This window comes from Salminus brasiliensis, chromosome 3, assembly GCF_030463535.1.
Source record: "Salminus brasiliensis chromosome 3, fSalBra1.hap2, whole genome shotgun sequence".
Taxonomy (NCBI): domain Eukaryota; kingdom Metazoa; phylum Chordata; class Actinopteri; order Characiformes; family Bryconidae; genus Salminus; species Salminus brasiliensis.
Genome location: NC_132880.1, coordinates 7,838,141 through 7,860,174, shown reverse-complemented (window position 1 = coordinate 7,860,174; position 22,034 = coordinate 7,838,141). Strand labels below are relative to the sequence as shown.

General features: G+C 41.5%; 1 protein-coding gene across 1 annotated transcript; it reads right to left on the bottom strand.

The window, feature by feature from the left end:
* Positions 1–14,657: 14,657 nt before the first annotated feature.
* On the bottom strand, positions 14,658–22,034 carry cndp2 (carnosine dipeptidase 2). Its single transcript, XM_072674617.1, has 12 exons — positions 21,972–22,034; positions 21,324–21,450; positions 21,051–21,194; positions 20,616–20,778; positions 19,956–20,044; positions 18,813–19,013; positions 18,210–18,294; positions 17,919–18,079; positions 17,107–17,271; positions 16,621–16,762; positions 16,037–16,184; positions 14,658–15,897 (listed from the first exon to the last, which is right to left on the bottom strand). The coding sequence occupies exons 2-12, from the start codon at positions 21,381–21,383 to the stop codon at positions 15,831–15,833; spliced, it is 1,425 nt and encodes a 474-aa protein (XP_072530718.1). The 5' UTR covers positions 21,384–21,450; positions 21,972–22,034; the 3' UTR covers positions 14,658–15,830.

Below are 22,034 nucleotides of genomic sequence, written 5' to 3'. Positions count from 1 at the left end.
CTTTCAAACAGCAGGAGTTAGCCTGGCCATTAAGGAGATGTAGATGGGTGTCGGTGTCTGTGTCGGATTCTCCATCGAGCAGTCTAACCAGCTCCTGACCGTCATTTGCATTCGTTAATCAAATGTCACACGGAGTGGAGCGCTCTCAGGAAGCAGACGGAAATGTGCGCTTTAAATGGATGATGGACAGCGGTGGTGTGGAAGGAAAATTTCACTGAAATTCTTTACTCATTTTGAGACACATTCAAATAAATGGTATCTAGCATTTCAAGCAGGTTAAACTACTGGATTCTGGTGTATCCCTAATATGCATATTTCTGTGTTTTATCTGCTCTAATACACGTGCTCTGGTTAATCAGCTAATGAACATGCCGTTCCAAGAGTTGAAGAGTTGAAGTGGATGTGATGGAGCAGATACTAAAATGTGCAGTAAATTAGGCACCATTTCCATTTACGCATATTCAGCACTTCTGCATACAAAGGCAATGAAAAATATCAGCATTTTATCCATATACTCCACTGTCTAAACAGTGCTCAATAATGTTAAGCCAATTGACTGTTTGCAAAATAGTCACTGATATGACTCCCGCAGCCTTCCTGTCTCAATTAAGCTAAGAAAACCCTAACACAAAACTCCTCAGACCATGAGAAGAGTAGTGGCAGTACATCAGTCAAAATGATTAGTCTTAGCCTTATTCGGACGTGATTCGTTTTACATGGGGAGGTGGGGTTATGTAATTACTACGTAATTATGATTTTAGTTCCATCTAAAAAAAATGCACCATGTCAGTCATTTTTACAAACTGTAAAGATTCCGGCACATTTTACCTTCTGCAGAAAGAGCCAGAAAATAACGTTCGGTTACATGAATGAATCCCTTGCAAATTGGCATGTGTAAATCTTCCATCATAACCTGTGGAAAAGGATTTTTTTGCGTTTTTACCCAAGGATAGAGGGGCTCAAGCAGACATTTAGTTTTTGTCATGCACTCAAATCCAGTAGACAAGCCCTATGTAGCGTATCTTACAGCCTACAACCTACATATGCTAGGTGTTATTAGCATGTAGCTGTTCATTTTCAAACTAAAATTATTGGGTGGGTGTATATATTGGGTATATATATTTTGGTGGACTATTCTCAGTCCAGCAGTGACATTGAGGTGTTTTAAAGCCATGTATTGCACATTTTTTGAAGGTGATAGCAGTGCATAATATCAGTAGACACTCCCATCACAGTCATTTATGCAGAGATTCTTATTCTTATCCTGTGTCAATTGCTCATAACTTAAACAGACGTCCTGTAGTACAATTACATTACTCCACCTCCCCATGTAAGAGTAATCCTGTCTGAATAGGACAGCACTAGAAGTTGCACTTTGTGGAAGACCACACTTACAGCTCAATGTTGCTAGACCAAACAGATCTGGGAGGCTAAGCTCTATCTTAGTTATTGCTTTTGAAAATGTTGCCATCTTGCCAACAACTGGGTATAAGCAATCAGGTTTGCTATCAGTACTAGTGAAAGTCGCAAAGTTAGTAGGCCAACACAAAGTTTCAAAAACCTGCTTGTTTTTAAAAGTGCCTTAATGCTCTGCTTGCAGAAGGTGTTCCTGCCAACCACCCTGAATGAGTAACAGCCTATATTAACTGCTGCAGCATTGTTATGCAGTCTATAGTCACGGTTGTTAAAACGGACAGGCAAACTGCCTGCCTAGTGACCGAAATGGTGCATCTCCCACTCTAATTCAGTCGTCGGCTAATTGTGAGTGGACAGTGGCCCTCTCTTTCTCTCTCCCTCATCTCTCCTCTGGCCTGCAAGAGGGAGCACGGCTCTAAAAGGTCAAAATGGCCGACATTAATCAGATCCGCGTATCCGCGGCCCTCCCCTCCATCATTACCGCGCTAATCACGGAGGGGTTTGGTCGTGGAGAGGTTTACTCCTAATTATTGTCATTAATAAATCAGACGAGTCAGGCCTGTCGGGATGAAAGAGAGGGCGTCCCTGCCCGCCATCCATCAGAGCGGCGGAGAGCATTGAGTCCAGCCATTAGCAGGCCTCTGAGACACACCCAGCCAGCCAGGGCTATGGGAGGACTCCAGCAGCCTGGACAGCACACGCACCCACCCACCCACACTCACACACACACACACACACACATACACACACACGCAGTCGGTGACTTTATCAACAAGGAGAAGACATCTTAGAGTAGAAACAAGAAAGAAAAGTCAAGCTGACTGATGATATGTCTGTGTTCACAATAATGGTTGCAAATTATGTATAGGCTAGAGTATCTATAGGACGGCTATAAGAAGAAATGACAATTCTAATAATAAATATTAATAATAATATACTAGCAAACAACAATAGGGATTTCTAAAGAACCAGATGAATGGAGAAACCATGAAGAACAGTAAGAAGATGACAATTTTGGTGTATAGTCAGGAGCAGTGTCATGTAGAGTCTTATAAGCCTTGTAAGCAGTGCAGAGCTTTGAGTATGGGTGTAGCATGGTACCACAGAGAGGTACATGTACAATGCACAAAACCCTTCTTTCCTAATGTGGTATATGTGGAGGCAGGGGGAACTCTGAAATGGGAGAGACCCTTACAGTGGCCAAGACACAAAGAAATAAATGCGTATTAAAGGTGCTCAGCATCTACATATGTATGATATGATCGAATATGAGCTATAGTAATGATTCACAGCATGAATATTCTTAATCAGTTTATGGCCTAGAGCAAATATTAAATATGCAAAAAGTCTAATTGCCACATCCCCCCCACCCCCCCCCCCCCCCCCACCCCCCCCCCCAAAAAAAAAATTCAAGTTCAGAATTTTGGAAATTTCCAAATCTGTACGTTAGAATAAATTCAAAGCAACATTTTTACCTGTTGACTGTAATCTTACCCCCTATGCTTCAGTCCACATACTTTCACATCTGCTAACAGTTCTGTATCAATGTCCATAAGGCATTAGGTGCCAGATTTGTTTTTATGGCAGTGGGGTAAAAGTGAATTATGCTCTACACCTGTAGGAGGAACAATACACAAACCAATTCTTCTATATTGCTGCTTTAAGGGAAACCTGATCCAAAGTTCAATTTGCTTATTAATTACTAATACTAGAGAATACTGAGAATGTGGTGTAGACAGAAAAAAAGAGTAAAAGAATATAAAACTGATTAGTATGTTAATATTTTGGGTACTACGCTGCTAAACCTGCACTATTAAGATTAGTATGTAGTAAATATCTTATAGCATTAGTTTGTAGTATGTAATTGGGACGCAGCCAAAATGTACCCTTTTTTGACATTGTCAGGAATATGTCACGGAATAGCCGTTTTTAATGTAACCATTTTAATCCACTAATTTTGGACCATTTCTATCTGTCAGTTGGTTGTGTAATGGAAATGGTAGCTTGAATATTAAACAATAGCATAAACAACAAATGAATAAATACGGATAAAGGATATTTACAAGCTTTTAATGCGAAAGCGATGTGATATAAAGTCTAAAACTACTGCTATCCATACAAAACAGCAAAAAAATGTACAGCTTTAGCATGTGCCTTGTTAACTTCTATAGCTTCCCTGCTACAGCTTCAAACACTCCATTGTTTAAAGCTACGTGCTGCATTTATGTCGGATGGAAGCTTGCCATGACGACTGTTTACTTCTCATACCATCCCAGCAATGTGTTAGCATTTAATAGAAGCACTGCAAAGAGCTAATGCAGTCACGTGCGATTCACTCACTGCCAAAAAGCACACACATCACGGCCTAATGTGCTAACGAGTACTGAGACACTACAGTTGCTCACAAGTCAGTGACTGCTAACGTAGTGCAGTGTGTTTATCTGCAAATGCACACACACATACACACACACACACACACACACACACACACACACTTCTAGCTCAGTCAGCATCACAAGCTGAGACTGGTGAGTGAACATGTGTCTGTGCATGAGTGTGTGTGTGTGTGTGTGTGTGTTTCCCAAGCCGCAGGGAGAGCGAGAGATGGAGAGAGACATGGCATCTCACTGCCATCACATCTCATCAAATTAAGGGAGTCCATTCCACTTAAATGAGTTCTATGAATCTGAAATTGACCATTAATGCAGTGTCATGTTAAATTAATACTGTCATCTAAATTGCTGGTATGAATCTTTCACATTTGAAATGAGACCAAGAATGACTTATTCATTCCCTACTATCTCCTCTGATGTCATCCCCATTAAACATAACCAAGCGAGCTGTCTCCCCCTAATTGTATTAGAGCGTTAAAGAGGAACTCCACTCAAAAACCATCATCCAATATGCTGATCACCGGCTTCTGAATCCCGAATATCATTTCCAACATCACATGTGCTGACGGTGGTTAGAAGTGACAAGAGATGAGTAAGAAATCAAGGGGTTTTAGCGGCGATCAGGTCCTCGCTGTGTTATGGTATGATATGAGGGAGGAATATCTCAACCACTAGGAAGATCACTTATCCTAACAGCTAACCCAACTTTAATATCAGGTTCTTCGCAATAGATAAATGTGGCTCAGTCAGGTTGAGTGAACTTGCGGATCCCGTTTCCCTGTCAGTGATTAAGTTTAGTATTGGACCAGAGTTTCCTTTCAGTGGAGAATCTCCATTTACAATGCTGTGTAACCTGGCACTAGGCCTGAAAGAGGAACTCCACCAAGTTCTCAAAATTTATGCATAGAACAGTTGTCATGCAGAGTGGTTTGGTGTGAAATAGGGAATTTGTAATGATTAAATCACAAATATATCCTTTTAATATACTATCGAAAACTTCCAGTGAACCCTCCTGTGTTTTTAGAAACCATCAGGGCCATAAGTATTTGGACAGTGATGCAGTTTTCATCATTTTGCGGTGAGTACATCGCAATCAAGATGTGATTGAACTGCAGACTTTAATGAGATGAGGTGTCTGACTCGGCCATTTCAGAACATCATTGCCTTAAGGTGATCTTGAGTTGCTTTGCATTGTGAAGCACCATTCCGTCAGTTTGGCAGCATTTGACCGAATCTGAGCACAAAGTAGAGCTCTATACATTTCAGCATCCATCCTGCTACTTCTGTCAGCAGTCACTTTATCTTTAATAAACACCAGTGACCCGTTCCATTGGCAGCTATACATGCCCATGCCACAACAGTGCCTCCGCCATGTTTGACACACATTGATCTTGGTTTCATCTGTCCAAAGAAATCTTGTTCCAGAACTGGGCAGGCTTTTTAAGACAATGGCATGGACAATGATACTTCTACTACCTTGAAAGTGTTACTGACTTCATCAACTTTAGTTGTCGTCTGTGGTCAACTGTCCGATTACTTTTCAGCCTGTGAAAAGACTTTGTTCCCCAGTACTTTGGAACCAGACACTACTGAATGTACTTTTGATTCAGCCAGTTTTCCCCCAGATAATATTGTACATATATATATATATGTACAATTTTATCTGGGGGAAAACTGGCTGAATCAAAAGTACTGGGGAACAAAGTCTCAGGAATCAGGTAGCACACAATCATTGTATGTAATTTTATGTTCTGTAAATTACCTTTAGGAAACAATAAACAATTAATTTGTCTGGTTCCATTCACCACCACTGTGAACTATTTGCAAAGCTTTGTAGGTTTCTCTGAAATGAAGCAACTTTCCCAAGAAATCACTCTGAATTGAGCTTGAATTTAAAAAATTCTTCTGAATTGTATTTTTTAACTTGGTGGAATTCCCCTTTAATACTTGACCCTATACACAGTGTCTTATTCATGGATATAGGCTGGTCCTGGACGTAAATACAGGGCTAATAGCAAATCACCAGAAATTCTTGTTAGGCTAGGCTTAGGCATAATACTAGTCTAAGAAACTGGCACCTATTTGTTTAATCTTGGCTCTGGTTTTGAAGCAGTGAACTTCCGATGACCAGCAACAAACAAATAAATATAAAAATTCGGCACATAGAGATTCCAATAAACACCCGTGCATGAGCATAAATCAGCACAAATGGGTATTGACTGGCTCATAGCTTGACTGATAGACTTGTGACAAAGTCATTGGTTTAAATTCGAAAAATGGTCATTTCCAATTAGGTGACATCTCTTTTTAGGAGCAAATGTGATTAATTGCTGCTAGACGGCCTCTTAAATGTGATATCTCTGATTAATCTGTGAGAGTGTGGAGCTAATTAAAGTGATCTGGGAGAAAGCCAGTCCCAATAAAACCGCTAGAGGTCAACTGCTTCCCTGCAGGTGAGGCTTGGAGTGTTTCATCTGTTGTTTTAAGAACATGTATGCTTTCAGCCTAATTTATAAGCTTTATTGACAGGATCTACCCACACCATAAAATTAGCAGTGAAATGAACTCCAGCAGAGTCCATTTTGACTTCTGCAGTGTCAAATTAGATGTGCTTTATCTCTCCTGGAGTTCCAACCAAAAACTAGCAGGCGTGTGCGCCATGCTGTGATGCCCAGATCTGATTTCTTCACGTCATTTTTTTTTCTTCTCACCCGATCAGATTTGTGCGCTTAGACAAGATCGCTTACTGAAAAGCCGTCAAACACGACCCGAAACAGGGATTGAGAAGATGAGATTCTGTGTATTCAGCTGCAGATCAGATATGCAGGGGAGAATCAAATTTGACTGCCTTAAGTAGTCAAGATGTCAAGCCGCACGTTCCTCCATTTACCTCTGATGCCTTAACGTCTCCTTAATCTATCGTAGACTGTTTACTTTGTTTTCACTGCAGATTTCCTGCGAAATATGTCTGGAAAATAAAACAAAATCATGTAAAACTTTTAATAGTAACATTTAACATATTACAACTATACATTACAACTAGACTGTGCTCCAGAAAAGTGCTCTGAAGGCAAAGCACAAACACAGCTTGCTTCCCTCTTAAATATGGATCGTGACCATCTCTGCAGGTCACAACATTTGTGAAGGAAAGCACAGCCTGTAATGGCCAAGTATTTGTCGCCATCTAGTGGCAAAGAACGTTCAAAAGCACACATTGTACTCCGCAAGGCCACTTTATCAGAAACACAGGCTTCCACTCATTGGCATCTTTATCTTTTCCAACTACTTTTACAGGTCCACTATATAGGTGTAGCCTGTGGTCCTCTGCCTTTTTTCAGTACCCCTGTACCCCACTTCCTGGAGACTGGACTGTTGTTGACTAGACATTACTTTGGTGGTAGATCATTCTCGAACCTAGCAGTGAGACTGAAATGGTAGTGTTTGCAGAGCTGGCAATAATGGGGTTGGTATACCGTGGTATGAGTATTGATCTCAAATCATCTCAAATACACAATATATCCAAATGTTTGTGGACCCCCCTTCTAATGAATGCATTTAGCCAAGTGGCACCATTGCTGACACAGATTACACAGCTTGTCTAGTCCCTGTGGAGAAGTACTGCAACATGCCTAATGCCAGGCGTGGGTTAGAGGGGTATAAAGCCCCTAGCATTGAGCTGTGGAGGAGTGAAACTGTGTTCTCTGAAATGATTGTGCTCTAACCAATGCTTTGGGGATGAGTTGAGGAGTTGGGGAGGATGTAGGGTGAGGTGTTGATCATCCAACATTCTGCTGAATGCTGAATGTAATCAATCCCTCACAGCAATGCTTCACAATCTAGTAGGAAGCCTTCCCTGCACAGTAGAGACAAGACAAGTTCAACAAAAGCAGGATAAATTATTTTTGAATACCCTTTATTATTATTGAATACCCAACAATGAACGAGCAGATGTCCCAATACTTTTGTCCATATAGTGTATGTATGTATAGGGATCTGTATCCAAGAACTGCTTGAGCTACATGTTTTACACATTATTCTAGGCCTGCTATCATCAAGTCAAACGGCTGATTTCAGTTCATTTGCGCCATCTCCAGTGTTATTATAAATACTGAGTACAAGATATAATCATTTAATATGCAGTGAACACACTCACACTAGTGAATTGGGGCAGTAGAAACACACACCCATAGTGATGGGCAACCATCTCAATGCCTGAGAAGACTACCAGGTTGGCCTCGCCCTAACACTTTAGAGTGACTCTGTTTGCAGACTGGCTACTGATGCAGGTCTAATACAGTGGTGTTGCCCCTACTCCTGATAACCCTGGTGCAACTAATCAGCACCATTACCAATCATTACCAAGACCTCCTTAAAGACCAACAGATGGCCTACACTCTCTAACTTCTAAATGGGCAAGGTGAAGCTCTCAGGGTACAGTGGCTGATGCCTATATGGCTACAAAGGCCAGTTCTGACCTCATGGTTCTGACCTTTTATTATAGTTCAAAGAACAACAGCAGTTGAAGAACACCACTTAAGTTAATCACTGAGTGTATGTGCAGGACCGTCTCCAGGAGAGTGAAACGTGGAGTATTTAGGAGACATGGAAGTCATTTTAGCTTCTATTACTTGGATGCATTTCAACCTCCTGTTGCCTGACATGCCTCCCACAGCATATTACCTAGTAAACCTTTGACCTGAGTGCCATGTGATGGCCGGACCAGTTGTCAGAAAAGTCAAGAAGGGTCAAAGGGACATTGGATGGAGACAATTTTAAGATGTGGAGATATCTTGCTTTGTGGAAAAGCTTCTCAGACGTTTTATGTTCAGATTTCTTGCAAATAGAGATAAATAAAGTAAATAAAGGTGTGGTTGGAAGTCTACATAAACTCCATGCCATGCCATGGCTTTCAATGATTTCTTTTTCATACTGCTGAATATTCCTTTCTTTTAATTTACCAAGGCCTCTTAACTTCATGTTAGTGATCATGATAGACTACAGCCGGAAGCTTCTCTGCACCCACATAAAAACAGTTAGCACTGATTGGACTGACCAACACACATTACATTGGGAATGTCCAAGGAGCTGAGAAGGATCATTCCAGCTTTACAGATTTAGTAAGGGACGTATCTTGGAGCCATTTCTAAACATCCTCAGTTCAAACCATTGTACTCAAGCACAAGTTTGTTAGGGGTTCAGCCACTTTGCCATGGTCTGAAGAAAGATCCGAACAGTCACCCTCATCTGAGAGGAAATAGTTTGACTGGTCAGGAACAACCCAATAACCACCAAGACACTGGCCTGCCAAGAACTGGAAGCTGCTGGTCCACCAGTGCCACTGTCTATAGCCAAGCAAGTTTTACAATGCTGTGGACTGAGAGGCCGTCCAGGACAGAAACCCCTTCTCCAAAATCAGCACCCTTAAGGATGTTTAAATTAATGGTCAGATGAGAGTTGTTTGGCCACAATGACCAGAGCTATGTTTAGGGGAACACATTTACATTTATAGCATTTAGCTGACGTTCTTATCCAGAGCGACTTACAGGGTTACTCGTATTACAGAGGAGGGCCAATGTAGTGTTAGGAGTCTTGCCTAAGGACTCTTATTGGTGTAGCGCAGCATAATCACCCAGACCGGAAATCAAAGCCCAGTCTCCTACGTGGGGTGGTAGCTCACTGGCAGGTAGTGGTGTTATCTGTTGCGTAAAGAAGTAAAGGTGAGGCATTCAACCCAAAGAACTGTTAAGCGTGATGGTGGTAGCATCTGCCAGTAGAAGAGCGGTCAAATATCTGACCAGAATTCTGCCAGAAGCTTGTTGATGGCTACCACAAACAACTGGTCAAGGTGCAACTTGCTAGGCGACATACCAAAAATTAGTTTTTGTATGTTCTCTCATATCTTAGCATCTTAAAGGAGTGCCGTGTAGTACAGGGTCATAAATGTCCTTGTATGTGGTAAAAGAACAGAAATCCTGTAGTAGGGATACTTAAATAAGTACTCAGGTTTGTTTATGTTTAGTATTCAGAAGCATTCTGAGCCACATAAAGCCTTAAGATAGACCAGTTATTGTAAATACAGTGAAAATGTTAAAAAAAATATATTGCTAGTTAAGCTGATTGCATCATAAATTTTTGCCAGGCGGCTTAGAGCACAACAACTGCAGTGCTTTCCATGCGGCCAGTGAAGCTAAATGACCCTTTAAATCATGTGTAGAAGCACTTTCAATTATTGGACAATATGAAAAATACTGTAAAATATGTAAAATGTGTGATTAGAGGTTGGTATACCATAGGGCCATGGTCGGTTTGATGAATCATCTCAAATATGCAAGTATTGGGATCCTTCTTATTCAAGTAGTTGAGCTACATATCTAACAGATACTCAAGCCTATTGGCACTGGCATTTGACATGCTGTTCAGGTCAGCCTTACCTTGCTGAATCATGCTTAATATAGAATCTGAGGGCCAGCACTTTAAAGTCTCCTACTTCTCCTACTCCAAAACCCCTTAACTGTTACAGAACAGACCTGACTCATGCGTCCAATATTTACATACGTCCAGCCCACTTGTGAAAACCTTTCAAGGCTACTTCCAGAGAATATGGGTGCGTCCCAATTGCATAATTAATCATGCAAACTAGTTTTTGAGCATGTAGTGTAGATAAAAGTGTCAAAGTTGCGTATACCCAAATATCTACTATGCATACATAGAAGCGGCAGTTGTTTGAGTGTGGTTTAGAGGGACACTTGCTTCCCGAAATGCAATGCAAAATGCCATGGAAGGAGCAACTCACGTCTGGCAAAACGAGGAATCACTTCCTGTTATTATTATTTTGTGTACTAACCTGCCAAACTCGCATTGATAGGATTAATAAATAGTCTAAACCTTACAGTATTAGTGTGTATTATGCCATTGGAAAGGAGGCTATACAGGTGTAAAGCAAATGCTAGCCAAAGGTGTGAAGAAGGGCTGACCAGAGGATGCATTGCTGTGGCTATCTGTGCAAAGGCCATTCGGATATATCCACCTCATACCTCGCCTGCGCTTATGCCCTTCCTCAGGCTACAAGAGGGGGAGTATGGGATAGACCCAGCCCCACCGATGCGCTGTCAGTTCATCTAGAGGAGTGAGTTGTGGGGAAGCTGATGACGCAAGCTGGTTTCAGTGCTAGGCTAAAAGCGAACCCTACCAGACTGTACTTCAATCTCTTCAGCTAGCTAACAGCACACCACGCCGTCTGGACAAAGAGAGGACCCAGAGTGGACAACAACACTATCTGGTAAGACTCTGCAACAACCATAAGCCCTAATTACAGTGCTGAAAACAAAGGTAAGCTATGCTACGCGATGAGATGCTATGTGACCAAGTTGTCATGGATATAAACCAGTCAAAGCAGAGGTCATCACACAGTCTCTCATGAGCCCACCATAAAAGGAAAACAGCATGCTTCAAAATGAGAAAATAACAGGGTTGTAAACAGCATTGTAAAACCACACCTTAATGTTTTTTAACTTAAAATAGTGTTAAAACACATTTTTCTGGCACATTTGAAAGCTACTTTTGGAATTCCACATTTCTCCCGGCTTTACAGGTCTAACAAATGTTTTAAACAACAAATCCCCAAGAATTGTGTCTATTATTACCAAGCAGTGGCTTGCAGTTTTTATAGGCCTCCCATACGCCTCTCTGTTTCTCCAGAAAGCCATGAAGCACAGTGAATTTTACAGCGCTGCATGTCTCCTCACCACCCTCCTGTATAATACACCTCCCTGCTCAGTTCATAAAGGAGAAAAACCTGCATTCGCTTTGAGCTGTGACATCCCTTTCACCAATCAGGCCTAATCTACCGTGGCTTTGGAGCTCAAAGCGAAAGCCTGGTAAACACGGCCCTGCATTCAAAAGCCTCCGCCGCGCGCCTTTTCCTGCTGACAGCCTCCGCCACAGGCCATGGTGTCTCGCAAAAGCGATGTGCACTTCAACATGGTGAATTTATGGAGGGGAAGGGGGAGGGGGAGGGGAGGGTAACCAGTCCGACGGACCTTTACTGTTCCGAACGGAGCAGAGAGAAACGGAGAGACGTAACGAATCTTAAGGGCAGAGACAGGCTGTCCGCTCCCATTTGGAGAGCGGCCGTCACTGAAAGTTAGCGCCACCAGACAAGTTTGTCCATTCGGATCTGTCCACCTCGCCGGGGCCTGCGCTTATGCCCTTCCTCAGGCTATGAGAGGGGGAGTGTGGGATAGATGTGACCTCCTGCGTGCGGAGGACAGGCCCACCGGTGCGCTGTCAGTCCACCTGTGGGCACCGTGAAGCACACCAGCAGACGTAGATCTGCCGGGGCAGGAGATATATTTATTTATTTAAATAATAAATAAATAAATAAAAAACACTCACTTGTCACGGCATCAAAAGCTAAAGCTGAGCCGTTCGGGCTGTGAAGTGCATTAAATCAAAAGCACTGGAAGTGTTCCGTGGCCACACACGTTTGTTTTCCTTCTCTAGCTGCTTCGAAGCACAAATTCGCACAACGTGAAGCATTCGCAGTCGACAGCATGGCCAGGCGATGCAACGATATGTCATGTGCAATTGGATATCAGAAGCGATGTTGAATATTGCAATATCGCCTACAGCTAACCTACATCTATTCTTGGCCTTTTGACGCTGCATTGTATTATTTGGAGCCTAATAACCGGAGGCCTTGTTTATCAGGAGTGTCACAGTGAGAACGCTGATTCCTGACCAGCTCTTGGGCCTTTACGTTTGAGTGGTGGAGGAAAGCGTGTCCTAATACCAGTAGGCTTTATAAATACGGGGCCAAGGCTTGGGCTTAGACCATGAAGATACATTCCCAATGTACGTTCATATGTAGATTAGTGAAAAATGTGTGGTATGCCTAATAAACGTATAATACCTCAGTGTAGTTTTGATAAATAATAGATAGATAAATGGATGATCAGTCATTGGGTTGGATTAAGCTAAGAGCTAAGAGAGGAGCAGCTGTGTGTGTGAGTGTGTGTAAGAGAATGAGAGTTAGTTATAAGATTCAATCCATATTTCAACATAAATAAAGTGTAATCTTCCCTCTGAGCTCAACAGTAGCGACGCTTTACGTCACTAGGCTCTGTAAAGAAAGTGACCTATGGGAGGAAGTTGGGACCAGACTTGGTAAGATAATTCATTTGTATTAAAAAAAAAAAAAAAAGGTTAAGGTTTGCAGATTAATCGTGTGTGTTAACATGTTAGCGTAAACAGCACTCGTTTAGATATACCTCCGCTTTTATAAGAGGTGGAGGATGTAGTGTATGTTTTTGCTCTCCTGCTTTTAATGGAAATGATTACCTTCAAGTATTAAGTAAGTACTGTGTGAGCTTAATAGAAGAGTAGTAAGAGTTTAATACAATACAATTCTATTCATGTAATTTTGTCATTCTCTTTTAAAACTGTAGGCACGTAAGGAAGCCCATTCCTACCAGGAACAAGAAAAATAATAATTTTGTTGGAATAATTATCACACTTCTTGTATTTTTGACTTTTTCTTTGACTTATTTTGCTGAAATAATTACATATGCCCTTGATATTGTCTTTGATATTGTTAATTTGTTGACCTATTTTAACTTCTGATGCAATATTTTCTTGTGATTTGGGGAAAAAGATGGATTTTCTCATGCATTTTTTTCAAAATACAAACTTGTTTTCCCATGGTTCTGACTTAGGTCCTGTCCAGACAAATTCAGATATTTTTAAAAAGGTTTTTGTCTGTTTTGGTCTCCTGTCCACACAAAAACACAGTTTTCAGTCTCTGAAAACAGAGCGTTTATGAAAACGTTGACATCACAACGCATGCACATTTCTGTCTGAATCTCAAATTCCTCCTTCTACACAAGATGTAAAACTACAGCATCTACACGCAGATCTGCTCTGGACTTCAGATTACAACATATGAATAAATGTAAACACTGTTCTATTACAGATCAGCAATGCTGTGTTTAGATTCAGATTGTGTAAATTTGAGAAATGTATAGTGCACTACATAGGGAGTAGTGTAGTGATGTTGTGTAATCTGAGATCAACCCTCTGTGTTTTGGTCCTTCTTCAAGGTGTTCTGATGTCTCACTTTATGAGAAACTGTCATCTCGTACAGGGCTAACATGCTCACTCAGGCGATTTTGTCTCTGTGTGTACAAAGCCTTAATCTTATAATTAACTATTTAGTCAGACTTATTTTCCCATGTTACAGACTTTATATTGCATAATTATCTCATTGATTTTGCAAGAGAAGTTTGGGGCATGGTCCTTCTCCCAAAATTTTATGTTGTTATAATTTGAGATTTTGACTTATCCCCCCCAAAAAACTCCCAATATGGTAACACAAGGTCTTGTTAAATAAGGTGAGAATAATAAATGGAGGAGGGGGATTGGAGGGGTTGAGAACCACTGCCATATTGCAATGTCTGTAGTGCCTGTTCTAATATTTTGGAATTATACTGTATTTCATAGCTCTCATTAGGAGATGATGGATGTCTAGAAATTGAAAGCTATTTTATTGGCAGAGTCCATTTTCAGTAAATTACAACGCAATTATAATGCAATTAGTTGGATTAGTAGTAATAAGTGGATAGAAATGACTTAAAACAAGTGAAAAATGTCTAGAATAAGTTGAATATCCTTACAACAATCTCAGTGAGATATCTTAGATTTCTTAAAAATATTAGCAATGTCTAGAATAACTTTTAACAATTTATACTTTAGCAAAGAGCTATACCATGTTAGTCAACCCATGCCCCTATGCATCGAGCATCCATCATTCAGCCCAAGAGAAAAGCAGAAAAGCTCAAGAAGGATACAGACTGATAAATGACTGGCGTTTTTATTGTTGAGAGTGCATATGAGGCATTATATACTCATTATTTTATGGAAGAGGTAAAGGATAAAAAAAAAGCTCTTAACAGTCACATTTCCAGTTTAACACAAAGCAGACAGTATTCCAGATAGTATAATATTGACTGATTATTTTCAGCAGTCCTGGATTAAACACAGGAAGAAAGTGGAGAATGTGAAGGTGAGGTGAAGGTGAGGTGAGGCAGCCCTTGACAGTTCTATCCACTGAGTCAGTATCCTGTGTGTCAGGTGTGCTACAGTTCAAGTCAGTTAGGCTGTATTCAGACTTCACGACTTGGTGCACAATTAAAATTGCAGTGAAAACCCAGGCCACTGCTCCCTTAGAAGCAAAGTACTGCCACTCGAAGCCCATATCAGAATATTTGGACATACAGAGCGGACAAACAATACTCAAAGGCTAATTACATGTGTAGAGGTATCTGAAACACATATGCATGAAAAACACTTTGCATAAGTAAACTGTGGGTGATCTTAGTGTAAACTGACTGATGTGTCTAATCTTTAACCGCTCCACAATAAACATAAAATTCTACTGGCAGTAATGGTTCCTGACGGCTTGAACAGAAAATCACTTAGTGCAGCTTTCTGGCATTTAACATACTGGCATGTGGCGTCACAGACCTTTATTTATTTATTTTTTTTTACAGAAAAGTCTAGATTTGTCAATACATACAGTACAGTGCAAAAGTCTTCGTCTGAGAGTATGGTATGCAAAGCTATTTATTACAACAATTCCCATCCCTTCCCAGTTGCCATCCAAATACCTAGTTTGTCTAATCAGGTCTTCTGCTGGTAGACCTGAACAAACCCTCAGAGACATCAGCAGCCAAACCTGTGTTCTTCTTACCAATGTATCAATAATTTTACTGAAACCAAAAAATTCCTCTTGCTTTTTATTGGAGTTATGGTGTATATGTTATTATAATTTAGCAATGGACTATACATTATTTTGTATATTAAATGAATAAAATAACTATAATTTATTTGTCCTTTTCCAGGTAACAACACACTTACTGCCGAGATGAACAGCCCAATGAACTGTGACTTTTGCACAGTACTGTATAAGAGCATTTTTATACTGTTATTAAGACAACCTGGCTATAGAGATCCAACAGGGTCCAGTTAACTGAGCTGAGATACTTCATGGAAGTAAGCGCCCAACATCTTGGTGCCTTGGATGTAGTTGGATCTGTTATGAGGAAAAAGAAAGAAATTGAGAGCAAAGTCTCACAATGCAGTAATACATCTTTACACCTTTGGTAAGTAATAAGCTTTCAAAGCCCTCCTTGAAACATCAGCCACACACTCCTTTGCAGCAAAAATATTACCTGTTGAGTTTCTCGTTTTGAGAGTGCGCTCCATCGTCCGATGAGCCGACAGGAAGCAGCATGACGTTGCGGCCGGTGGCCTCCTGGAAGGTCAAAGTCACTGGGATACTTCCGCCCTCACGGGTCAGGTCAGGCTCCACTCCAAACACTAGAGAAAGAGAGGTAAAACAGGTAAAACAGAAGCACAAAGTAGATTTAGGACTGCTTATTAGTCAATGCATAGAAAAGGTCTGACAAGAAGCTCTGACACAACCCAAGAAGAGCCTAAGGTTCCAATGCCCAATATGAAGTGTCAGCTAGGTTCCATCCAATGAGTTCCATGAGTTCCATCCAATACCTCTGGTTTGGGTTCCAGAACTAAATATTCACCATCAGTAGCCTGGTTTTCACTAATGCTCTTCTTGCTGAAGGATATCAAATTCTTAAAGCAAGGTTGCAAACACCCAAAACTTTTTTTTTCCAAAACACAATGTAAAATAAACACAGAATAAATTAAATAGTACTGTTATACTGAAGAACCCAGATGGGATATACAGTTCCAGCACTGAGTGTACCGACAATAACATTAGGCACAAGTCCCTTACCTGTCTTCATGGCCTTCCTTCCAGCCATGTAGTGAGGATGGTTAAAATCAGACACCCAGGCCTTGGCTCCATGGCCCATGTACACGTTCATCTTGTTGGGGCTCTCCAGCTCAGCAAACTTCTTCTCCAAGTAGGAGACAACCTGAGAGACAAAGGAATCATATAGTTTCTGTAACATCTTTTGGAACTTGATCTTATCCACTATCAAAAGTAAAGAGCTTTTTATATCCCTATATTTTTGCAATTATCAGACTAGGTGTACATATTTTATTCACAGTCAAGTTCCACCAACAGACACTGCCAGTTCCTGCGTAATATTAGCCGTGTTGATGAACTTGACGATTGCTCCTTAGTCTCGACGAGTCTCCATCAAGGACTCTTCATATTCCAAAAATTCAATAAACAAGACATTTCTGACCCAGCCAGGTTTATATGTACATATAACATTTTATTCAAGTAGGGAAAAGCCAAAAAAAAACTACCCACTTGTTTTTCCACCACTTTGGGATCCATGTCTGGCACCAGGCGGATGGAGAACTTGCCGTTGACCTTGCGTGGGATGACCGTCTTGGCACCACCACCTGAGAAAGCTCCCTCAATGCCGTGCAGTGACAGAGATGGGTATCTCCAGCGGTGCATGAGGATTTGCTCCTGCACAGAAGGATAAGATAAAATTGTAATATGAAAGTGAAATGTAATTTTACTTGAAGATCACTCATTTACTTGAAGGCCCTATTACTTAAATATCACAAATTTGATGGCCTTTTCGTCCACTCCCCTCGTCCCTTTGCATGATACCAGAGGTCAGTGTGTGGACCTCTGTTCACTGAATCAGGGCCCCTAACAAGACTGGCAGTTAGCGCCCTCCTCTGAATGCATCTAGCTGACATTGCATTAGCATACTTTTCTACGACTCAGAAAAAGCACATGCTGGCTTTCCCATTCCCAGCACTAGTGGCATTGTGTGATAGGAGTCCTACTGGGTGAGAATTGGAATTGACTAAAATTGGGGTGAAAATTGGTTTACACAAATGAATATTCAAATAAGGCATGTGTCTATAACAAGCAAGCAGTTTAGAACTAACAAAGAATTAAACACATTTTTAAATTAAAATATATATATTTTAAAGTTTTACTATACCAATTTTCATCTTTCCTGATAATTATTAGGGTAGGTTACCGCACAGGTGGAAATTAGAGAGACACACTTATGAAAGCAGCAGTATGACAGTTCAGAGTTTAGCACTGTGCAGATCATTTCCATATGAATAAAGGAAAAGTGCGAGAGGCAGGCCTACCTTGGTGTCATGCAGCAGGCGGTTAGCGCCTACATCTTTGGCATATTCTTCCATGTCAAAGTCAATTTTCTCATAAAGCTTCTTCTCCTCATCTGTCAGTGGGGCCACATCACCGTAAATCCCTGGCACCAAGATCTTCCCCTTCTTATCCACCAATGAGCCTGAAACCCAAACACATTCACAAAGTACATAACAGGTATAAGCACTATGGTGACACCACAAATCCACCAATGAGTTCTAATTATTCTGCATAACACTAGCACAGATGGAGATGGAGATATCCAGACTCACCCAGAAGAGCAATCAAGTCAGTCATGGCTTCATGAACAGAGCCTCCAAACACTCCAGAGTGCAGATCCTTATCACAGCACTCTATCTAAGAGTAAAAGATAAAAAATAATAATAACATTATATATAATGCATGTATTTCTATATAACAATTCCTCCAGAATGCCAAGAACTTTGCTTCATAAAAGCTCAGGCATTACGAAAATGAAACCCTGAGAACCCAACAGTCGTGCTGGAACAGAAAAGGGCCTTTCCCCAAACTGTTTAAACAAAGTACAACATGCCTTGTAATGCTAAAAAATTAAGCCTTAGAAGCTGCCCTACACTAAGGGGCCCAGGCCAACCCCTGAAAAACAGCCCACAGCATTATCCCTCCTCGACCAAACTTTACAGTTTGCACAATGCAGTCAGGTAGGTGACTTTCACCCAGTATTCAGTCCATCAGACTGCCAGATAGTTTTACACCACTCCATCCGATGCTTGGCATATATACATACATATCCCACCCATAACTTACAGTACTTCTTTCTTATTGAATAGCAAGCTGAGACTCATCTAGCAAGACACTTCAACTGAAAAGAAGGGATTAGTTTGGCTTCTTCTTACTTCAACAAAGAAGTAGCAGATTCCACGCAGGCCGTAGGTAATGCAGGGCTTGTTCTTTCCCAGCCAGTAGTTGTCAGAGATGCAGACGTAATCCACGTCTTTAAAGAAGCTATCTTTGCGGGAGAACACCAGGTCGTCCAAACCCTCAGAGCCAGACTCCTCCATGCCCTCGAAGCAGAACTTGATATTGATAGGCAGCTCCTGCAACAGAGAAGAAGTAAACACCCTTGAAACCTTTCAAAACAGGAGCTATAACGCTATAGACTGCTCAGCCATAACATTAAAGCCACTAAAGTAAAGCAAACAGCTTATTATCTGGTTACAGTGGCACACGTCAAGAGGCTGGGTATACAGATTAAGCAGCAAGTGAGTGATGTGTTCAAGCAGGATAAGCACAAGGGTCAAACTGTGACGGCTAGGCAACTGGGTCAGAGCATCTACAAAACGTCAGGCAAGTTTTGTGGGGTGTTGACTGTCTGCAGTGGCCAGTACAACAGTTAACTGGGACAGGGTCATGGGTGCCCAAGGCTCATTAATGCATATGGGGAGCAAAGACTAGTCCACAGAAGAGTTCCTGTAGCAAAGAAAAATGTATGGGTCAGAGCCGTTTTGACAGCACAGCGGAATCTACACAATTTATAGAAGGGAGTTTTAATGTTATGGCTGATCAGTGCATTTAAACAGCTTGGTGTAGTATTTGTCCTGGTTTAGGATGCGGTCTCACACATAGACAGTATCTGTATCCTCTTCTAAAGCCTGTACAAAGTCTACATTTCCTTTAAAGAACAGTGGACCAACTTAAACAAAGTTCACTAGATAACCTTTGGATCCTACTATCTTTCTGAAGTTATCTTTAACATCTGAAATGAATACATAATGACATACTGCACTTCAGCCAAGGGTTTATTATGGGTCATAGGATTGTTTCATGATCTCTGGCAAATGACTCCATGAAGTGCTGAAGGCTGGCCAACAGAGTCTAGCCAACCTTAAATAAAATGAAGGCCTTACTCTGACACAGTTGAACTTCTTTATTTTATTAACTTGCTGTACTGTGTATATTTCAGTCATAGAGCTAGAGCTGGCATAGCTAAAAGATTAGTCAATTGGCCTAATTTGGGTTAAGTCAATAGGGGGACGCACCTGTCCTATCTTCTGAAAGGCCTCAATAACGTTGAACCAGGCGAGCACTGGGCCCTTGTCATCTGTAGATCCACGGCCATAAAGTTTTCCTGCAAGACAAACAGCATTTTGGTCATGCCAAAAGCACAAAACCACTATAAACTCAGTTGGTGCTAAAACCTGTACTGCTTAGACCCCTCCAGATAATTGTCCAGTCAGTAAAACTGATGATAAAAAAAAAAAAAAAAAAAAAACACCACCACTGCAACACAGAATAGAAGACTATTGCGCAGCCGTATAAGATATGATGTTTCCTGTTGTAACAACTTCTGCACAGTTTGGTTTCATTTTAAGGGAACCTGCGACAATCTTCCGTGCAGTCATCTGCAGCCATCAGCAGACAAGTCACAAGGCCACTGAATCAGGACTTTCTCAAAAGGAAGGGAAAACAAGAACTCCCTTGCTGCAGCCTACAAAATAAACTGCTTAGTCAGTGCCACTCTGCCCTAAGATTACAGCAACCCAGACGTTATATAGTTAGTCATTAATCAGATGAATCTTTGAGCCACAACAGCAATGAGTACCAAAGAGGGAGTAATGCTATCAATTCAATCAGTCAAATTCCAGTATCCAAGCAGTTCTACTGCAGCCCTTCAGGTTGCAAGGTACACTCCTGCATACCGTCTTTCTCCACCAGGGTAAAAGGCTCCGTGTCCCAGCCGTCCTCAATGTTAGCTGGCTGGACGTCCAGGTGGCCATAGATGCAGACAGTCTTCTTGCCTGGGTCTGAGCCCAGCCTGCCCAGAATTATGGGTGGAAGAGGAATCTCCTCACCCCCTGGCAACTACCAGAGAAAAACAAAGGAAGAGGGTTAAACTCATAACCACATGGAATTCAAGACACGACAACACCACACCCAGCTTGCATCTTTGACGTTCTCGCATCACTAAAAATAAAGAACCTGGCATCAGTCCACATTTACAGAGCATTTTTGAAATCCAGTCAATCCTAGGAACGCAACAGTGATCATCAGAGACTCCAAAAGCTGGCAAAACTGCAAATCCTTCCAGGCTCAAGACCATCCTGAACCCTGAACCTTCAGGCAGCTTCACTCACCTTCTCTTTGCCAATGTCCACCAACTCCACTGTGCCTCCGAGCCTCTCTATGTCTTTGGCAGCCATCTCCATCATTTTCTTGATCTCTCCTCGTTTCTCTGGCCAGGCGGACACACTCTGCACCGCCACCCAGTCAGCCAGGCGCTGCAGACGTGAGAACACTAGAGGTTAACGTGACGAGCCCCTATTATCCTCCACTTGTCAGTGACATTCACATTCATAAGCGGAAAAAGGAAAAAAGGAAAACACAAAGAAAATAGACGCAATACCTACCTTAACGTATTCCTCCTGGTGCTCGTCCACATATTTGAAGAGAGTTGGAAGGTAAGACATGGTTCCCTAATGTTTCAGGTCTGAATCAGCGAAGAGAGATCTCAGGTAGATGTCCCAGCTCTTCCTCCTAGAGAAGCACAAAGACTTTGGCTCAGAGAAAGAGAAAGACTCAGAGATAGAGTCAGATCAGCCCACCTATCTAACTCTGCAACTGCTGACAGCTATAGTCTCCTTTATCAAAACTGATAAGAGTGCTGTTGCGTTGAGAGATAGCCCTGCACCAAACCAGGACTGATGGTCATTCATCAGATTACCTAAAGTCCAAACATCACGTCAAAGTCTGATGTGCTGACATACATACAGACTAGAACACAGCTTTCAGGGGCTTGACCAGATTAACACTAACCATTCAAACATACTAGCTAAGCACATGACATCTGTGTTTACAATCAGGCAAGGGCTCCACTAAGTCTACTACTTTAGCTAGCTAACGCTTACAGCAAATATGCAGACACCTTTCACATCTGCTTATGCACTGACGTTAAACACCTGAACATATCGTTCTCTTAGATGTTAGCTACCTGAACTATGAAGCCACCTGAATAAAAATCGCACCGTTCCGTTGAATAAATATAGCTAGATACACACCTGGACACACAAGCCTCCTGTAACTCACTCCGGCTGGCGCTGATGAAATGTGTCGGTTCCTTT

Bases quoted from the DNA above. Each gene is read 5' to 3' on its own strand.
- cndp2 (XM_072674617.1), bottom strand. From the start codon at position 21,383: ATGTCTTACCTTCCAACTCTCTTCAAATATGTGGACGAGCACCAGGAG. The intron at 19,014-19,955 runs GTGCGTCCCCCT...TCTCTGTTGCAG, and splicing joins CCTTTCAGAAGATAGGACAG to GAGCTGCCTATCAATATCAA. The intron at 18,295-18,812 runs GTAAGAAGAAGC...TTTTACTCTTAG, and splicing joins TCTGCTACTTCTTTGTTGAA to ATAGAGTGCTGTGATAAGGA.